Source organism: Montipora foliosa, chromosome 11 (assembly GCF_036669935.1).
Source record: "Montipora foliosa isolate CH-2021 chromosome 11, ASM3666993v2, whole genome shotgun sequence".
NCBI lineage: Eukaryota > Metazoa > Cnidaria > Anthozoa > Scleractinia > Acroporidae > Montipora > Montipora foliosa.
The window spans coordinates 42,248,131-42,255,630 of record NC_090879.1 but is presented as its reverse complement, the minus strand read 5'-3'; the positions used below and the strand labels follow the sequence as shown (position 1 = coordinate 42,255,630).

General features: G+C 41.8%; 1 protein-coding gene across 1 annotated transcript in view; it reads right to left on the bottom strand.

The window, feature by feature from the left end:
- LOC137975350 (uncharacterized) overlaps positions 1–7,500 on the bottom strand; it is a 16,787-nt gene that overhangs the window by 1,179 nt on the left and 8,108 nt on the right. The window contains exons 2-3 of the mRNA XM_068822443.1: positions 6,074–6,742; positions 1–5,778 (exon numbers count right to left, since the gene is read on the bottom strand). The exon at positions 1–5,778 is cut by the window's left edge and continues 1,179 nt beyond it. Of these exons, the coding sequence (XP_068678544.1) occupies positions 1,706–5,778; positions 6,074–6,659 (4,659 nt within the window). The 5' untranslated portion in view covers positions 6,660–6,742 and the 3' untranslated portion in view covers positions 1–1,705. The remainder of the gene's footprint in view (positions 5,779–6,073; positions 6,743–7,500) is intronic.

Here is a 7,500-nt window from a genome sequence, read left to right as displayed (position 1 = left end):
TCATGCATACTCAGCTGTTAGAGTATTTCCAAGCAAGAAATCTTTTAACAGAGTCTCAATCTGGCTTTAGACCAAATCACTCAACCTGAACAGCTTTGATACCTGCAGTACACCTTTGGCTTACCAACACGGATGCTTAATGGTAGTGTATCTATAGACCTTAAGTGCTACTATGATAAAAAAAATCACTTCCCCTTTTTCCTTCAGATTTTCAAAAGTGTCGGATTGCTTCACAGTTGACTGGCAAAATTCTGAGCTCATCGAAAATAAAATATGTATCATGTGGCTTTCACCATGGTTACGATTTTCCTAAATGTCAAAAACATACCACACCTGGAATGTTCGCAGATAGATATATAACTACAAATCGCTCAAGAATAAAAAAAATCACTTCCCCTTTTTCCTTCAGATTTTCAAAAGTGTCGGATTGCTTAACACTTGACTGGCAAAATTCTGAGCTCATCGAAAATATGTATCATGTGGCTTTCACCATGGTTACGATTTTCCTAAATGTCAAAAACATACCACACCTGGAATGTTCGCAGATAGATATATAACTACATATCGCTCAAGAAGATATATCCACAATTGGATGTTCCGTAAATAGTAGCCTGCGAGCAGGCTCTCTCTCTTCGGTGGGAGAGAAGGAGAGCCTGGACGCATCCCTTTGAATTTTGAATGCCGCCTCCTGATGTCACGCTGAGAGAGCTGTCAAAAATTAGCCAATCAGCGCGCACCCGAAGTAAACATTGAAAGAAACAGAGAAAACAGAGAGCCACGCGTTGTGTATTTCAATTTGCTCGAGGCAGAAACTAAAAAAAAAAAACTGTAAAGGAAGGAAGCCTTCGCCAGAAAAGCCTAACAACTATTGCTGATGCTGTAAAGCGTAGCTGAATATTCAGTACGGTAATTCGTCAAAGTCCCTTCCGCGGAAAATGTATTTCGTTCGTTTGAAATATAAGCGCTTAAAGCTGCAATTAAGGGTGTTTTTAGCAGGTCATAGTATTGCTATGGTAACCTATTGCGTCACAAAAAAAATACCAACGTGTTCACCAGTGATTGGGCAGTTTTTTGATACCATGATTGTCGCATCAACTGATGAAGAGTGGCTATAATGGCACATCAAAATCTAAGTCTTGAAATGTGTTGGAAACTGTTTTGAGCCACCTTAAGACAAACAAGTTAAGTTGCAAGACTTCCAAAACCAGTTATATGACTATCAGCTGCTCTCGGCAAAATTTGACAAAAGCCAAATTCATGAATCTAGGGATGGATGATAGGACAATTGAATATAAACCTTCTACTAAGTGATTGGGGGTTCGTATTGATGAAATGCTAACCTGCAATACTCGTCAAAAATCTTGAAACACTTGTGTCTGTTTCCCCTTCCCCAATGTTGAATTGATTATCACAGTGGTCTCAGTGCTTCAACACACGCGTGGCTCAACATTGGGGAGGGAGAAGGCACATTTCAGTGGGGAAAACAGTGTGAAGTAGAAATTTCAGGATTTTCTCGGAAATTCGAGAGAAACGGTGTCTGTTTCAGCGATTTGTGACGAGTATTGTGGAATGATCAGATCGAGAAAAGCCTCTACCAGTATATTCCTGTGACAACTGAATTTCGACTTTTGACCTTGATTAGAGGCATCAACATCATATCCTTCCTGGATAAATGATTACGCACATACGCAGTTTGTTGATATCATCACCACTTTTGAACCTGTGGAAAGTCGTGAGTGAATATTTGAAGGGTCTTAGCGTCTTTAAACGCCGCCCAACAATACAATTTCTTAGTAAGCGTCATAGTCACTCCCATCATTCCGCACCCCATAATCAAATGGTAGAGCGGTGGTTTGTGACTAGTGATAAAGTTGACATGGCGGCTTCGGTCATAAATCATAATTCTGGCTTTGTTTGGGTCCTGCTCATCGCTGACAAATCCTCTCATGTCAATGATCTTTCCAAAAGTAGTATCTGCCTCTAGGGTTTGTACTTTCACGATAAAGCGACTTCCATCTCTCAGCGGAGGTGGTGCATAGTCAGGACCACTGGGTTCTAAGCCTTCACCAATCGTCGATATCATAAGACTTTTATCTGTGGGTAAATTCACATCCACTAAGTTCCTTTCACTAGTAGCTTTGCAAGTGTAATTGTGCTTTTCCGAGTGGAGTTCCTGACACTTTCTTCCACAATACGTTGCTGTCTTACAACGTTCGCAACGTTTCAATTCAACATCACGCTGAAAACAATAAACGCAGTACTGTTTCAGAGTAGCTGCTGTAAAATTTGTCTGCCCCAGGTCGTTCCGGAGACAACGGTTGAGGTGAAACTCCGTCAGCACATTATTGGGAAAAGACACCATACTACGGCCTGGTAATCGCGATTCAAATGCTCTGTCAAAAAAAATATGTAATTGCTTCGGAAAAGAATCACGTTCAGAGGGCCGCAGTCCTTCGTGAACGGCTGGCCCGCAGTTGTCATGAATAAAATTGTTTTCCACCACACAGGATGGCTTTTCTGGGCTTTGCTTACTCACCATTATTCCACCCATCTTGTTGTTACAAATCTCATTGCCTTTATAAAGACCACCAGAGTTGTTGTGCACACAAACACCCCACCAAAGATTTTCAAACACCATGTTGTCCTCAAAACGTATGTCATTAATATTCAAAGTAGCGCGAAAGCCGAACATTCCATTGTGGTAAATCTTGTTCCCACGCATCACAATAACTGGGGAAACCGGTAACACGGGAGATCCACCGACAACAACACCTTCATATTTGTTGTCATAAATATCGGAATCTCTTATTATTGCTCCCTTGGCTGCGACAGGTGCTGTTGGACCCTCATCAATCCAAATTCCCCTGGTATTTCCATATATGTGGCATTTGTGAACCAATAATGACCCCTTGTCAAAGACTCTTATTCCAAAGGCATACGGGTTTTCCATCCTTCCATTTCCACTGATATTACATTTTATTAAAGCCACAGATGAGTTAGGTCCGCACACACCAATCCCGCTACCTTTGCTGTTCCTGACTGCGCATTCAAAGAACTTTGTTGCTCCGTTAATCAACATCACTGGCTGGTCTGACGCAGAATTCCGAAATGTACATTTGTGAAATTCTGCATTTCCGTTTGGTGGAACAAAAATAGAATTCTGTACTAAAAAGTTGATGCTTTCAAAATGGCAATTCGCACCCAAGGTAACTTCAGTGCAGTTGATTGTAACACTTGATTTACATCTAAGGCTAGCCATTACAGTGTTCTTTACTAAGGTGAGCCCGTAGTAACCGTCTGCCATTTTGTACTGTCCATTTTCAAGAAGAATAACTTTTTTTGTGTTTCGACACAGGGAGCTTCTGAGTGCTTCTGAAGAGTCAGTGACTTCCCAGTTCGTATCAAGATCATTAAACTTGTTTTTGAAAGGCTCATAACGACGGCAACTGTCAGAATCATGGTAATACGCTATGGCAGCAGAGCATAAGGCGGAAAACCTCAATCCAAGTCCAATTAAAGCCAAAGCCTTCCTTGTGTATCCTTTCCAGCAGTCTGGCATGATCTTGATATACTCCTCGGAATCTTGGAGGCCTTCTGTGAAGTTTCCCATCTTTAGATACGCAGTTGCTCGATTGTTTAACAAACGTGGATCTGGGTGTTTTGCGTCTTGGCTTGCTTCAAGCGCTTCTGTGTACACTTCAACAGCTTCCTTGAAACAATCCTTTTTGAAAAGGTCGTTTCCTCGTAAACGAATCTGATCTATAGAATCACTCTTTGGTTGAGTTTCTTTGAAACTTGCTGACGTCTGATTCTCAGTTGGAGGCCGGGACGAATAGAGTATAGTCTTTTGCAATTTTTGGGAAAGAGGTAGGGTATGAGGGAAGCGCTTCCTTAAATCCTCGGGGTCCAAAGTCGTCCCATCGCTTGGACATGAATCCAGAATTTGAAGTGAAAACCTTTCTGATTCCTTGGCATCCTCTTGATGGCCATGGACGCTTAAATGGATGGCATTTTCATACAGAACACGGCATGCCTCTGGAGAAAGGACGGCTGCTTTACTTTCTCTACTGATGTTTGGCCGATCCAAAAATACCCTGAGGTGATCCTGTAACTCTGCAGCATGAATAGCTAACTTGGACCAAAGGTAAAATAGCGAAGGGTTAGCCACATGTGCAGAGGGCTGCTCTTGTACACTAACGGTGACATACTGAAGGATTCTGTCTGGTGACGGGCAATCGCGGAAAGCCTGAAAAAGAATTTTCACCGCTCTTATCAATGACGATGAAGTTTCGTCTATGGTCATTCTGTTGCGAATGACCTCCTGAACCAAACGGTGCAACTCAAGTGATCTCGAACTCGTTCTTTGAAAAAGAGAGAATTTTGTCAAAGTTTCTATGACGTGGTATTTCATCGGAGGAAGCCAGTTACAACTTTGACCAGACTGATCAGCATCGGTAAGCAATTGAGAGTTGATTAACTCTTCTTGGATCTCATTTGGTGCTAGGAAGGCAGACGCTTCTACAAACGTGGATGCAATTGCTCCATGAGGTGATTTCCTGACGTACTCAAAATTTAAAAGCCACGTGGTGTGCACTGCCAAGCGGGATTGAGATTCATATTCCGATGACTGCTTTGCCAGCTGCTGATTTAACAAATTCAACCGCTGACTCTTGTACTCTTCAAGGTACTTGCTAACAGAACACTGAAGGGCTTTGATATGTGCGCCAGCTTGTTCTAAGGCAAGAGGCAGAGAACCAAGCTCGCAAACAAGCTCATCCAATGCAACATCCTGTTCTATTACACTGTTGACCCCAGTACGAGCAACAAGAAAGCTTTTAGCATCGTCCTCTGGGAAGTTATAAACTTCAAGACAACAGGAAAGTTCCATATTTATGGCCTCGCAGACCTCCTTTGGTTCACGTCTAGTTGTAAGAAGGATATGACCACTTGCTTGCCTTTTCCACCGACCACAAAATACCTTGTGCATTTGCTCAGAGAGGGATAATTGGTCGACGTCATCAACAACCAGCAACCAAGGCCTTTTCTGCTTAGATATCCACAGTAAAACCTTGGAAAGCATCATATCGAAGGAATTCGCCTGAATTTCTAGGCGTAAACTTAAGTCACTAAGGGAGTTTTCAAACTTTTTTTCATCCTCCATGGAAATCCAAAACACACCTCCCTCGTATTCGTGTTTATGCTGCCAGGCAAAGTGAACTGCTAAGGTTGTTTTCCCACAACCCCCAAGTCCGCAGATGGCCGCCATTCTCACTTCTTTGCTTTCTTCCAATGGAAGGCACTTTTCTAGGCTTTTGAGTTCGTGTTCCCTACCAGTAAACCACTTGCTTTGTTCTGGAGCATCGAAGACAACTTGACTGACATCCTCTGACGGCTGCATCCTTTTTATTGTTGCCATTATTTGATCCAAATCTCCCTGCATAAACAAGCTTTTGGCTTCCAAAGTTTTGCAAAGCCCCAGCACCTCTTGTGTTGTTTCCCAATGGATCTCATGGTCTTTATCCATAGTACTCATTTCTTCTCTTATCACATCTTGATTGCACTTGAGCTCTTCACATCGTTTTTCCAGCGCGTTTTGTTTTTCTTGAAGTGCAGAGATTGCGCTATCGAACTCCGTCCTGAATACCTCAAGTGTTCTTCGTATTTGCGTACGTTGTTCTTCCTTGTAATCATCCAACGAGTCGGAAAGTTGTTGAATTTCCTTGCAGATGTCTTGAAGAAGAGTGCTATCTAGTGTTTTAAGGAGACATATCTCTAGTCCTGCAAGAAAAATTTCAAGCAAAATATAATTTTAAAATGTTACATTTGTTTTACTTGCATGTTGCTTAAGACCAAACCAATAATTTAGCAAACAGAGAACGCTTCTGTTCGCTACAAGTGCAGAATTTATAACTCTCGTTTTAGAGATAAAAGTCTTTCTTTAATTTTTGCTGAAATACTCTACAATAAAAATCATAGTGTTTATTGCTGCAAAACGTTTATATGTTTCTTAACGGTCATTTCACTGTACTACCGCCATATTCATCGATTTTACATTTGCGGTCTCCTGACTCACCTTGATTCCTCCAAAAATCCAGTTCACCAATAGTCCTTTTCTCATCAGCAGGTAGGATTCCCAGGTTTGTAACTAGAGCCTCCATGAGATCAAAGCAGGTATGGTAATGGCCTTCAGTCCAGATTGTGAAGTCGCAATGGGCCCAGCTGTTGCGAACTTGAGACCTAACATCATCAGCTTTGCCTTTGACAGAAATGAAGGGTGAAGCTCCACAGAGAACAGCTAAAGCCGCTGAAGAGTCAAAGGAATGGTCAAAGGCGTTAAAATGTGCCATAAAAGGTTTCATAAACAGCTTGGCAAGGGACACTTCGTCCTTTACACAGTAGTCGTAGTGGCGTGGGTTACGATGGATGTTGTTATTGTTGATGCTGACGTAGTTCAAGAGTGTTTTTGATGGTGGAATTGATTTCCGGTGAGCTGCAAACGTCTGTTTGTCTAGTCCAAAGTTTCCCACCACGTGATGGTAAAATGATGTCATTTTGCTTTTAATTTCTTTCCTAAGGCATGGAGTTAGAACTCGGTGAAGACCAATGCCCACTGCCAACCACCGGCGCTGCTCCTGTGATGTCCCGGATGAGGAAGCCATACCGGAGGCTGAAGCGGTTGATCTCTTCAAAGAATTGGGACCAGTTGGTTTGTAACGTTCTGCTCACTCTTCAGCTAATCCTCCTAACGAAAATCAAGAAAGACTAGTTAATAAAGTTAACCGTGCAATCAATGAAGGTCTGGAGAAAGCCCCATTTTTGCACAAGAGAGATTTCCTCCCTACCACCCACTACTAAATTCCTTTGTCCTAACCACTTTACCCTGCTCCCCATGTGATCATAAAAGACCTCAGGAAATCTAATCATCATTCGAGAAATGATCTGTGATCTGCGATCTGTGATCGCATAAAAATAAACTTTTGCGATTTTTTAATTAAATGAATTGGTGGATTTGTTTTACAATTTCGAATCCAGCATTCGCTTTTCATTAGCTCTTAGAAAGTTCCAAAAGAAAATGCCTCTTCCCCTCAAATAGCATCCACCAGAAAAATTCTTAATTAATCCCCAAAAGTCCAGAAGAGATCTCCAATTTCAAACCTCACAAAAAGGCCCACCCAACCACCCCCTCGCCATGCTGTAAAATCACATTGTGCCATTTGTCTCATCTAAAGTGGTAAAAAGTGGCTCTTGGTGTACTTAGCTTTCCCTGCATCAGGTGATTGCAGAGCAACAGCTTCAAAGCAAAAGTTATCGAACGAAATGTTCATCAATCGTTTATAGAAGAGGGTGAAATTTGTGTACATCACCAGTAATATACTAAGGGAAATTCCAATCGTATAGTAGTCACCGAATTAGCCGCCTTTTTTAGGGTGAATTTATTAATTTGACGGAAAATGCATCAACGTCGTTGACGTTATTGGCCATTGTCTTGATCACATAAAA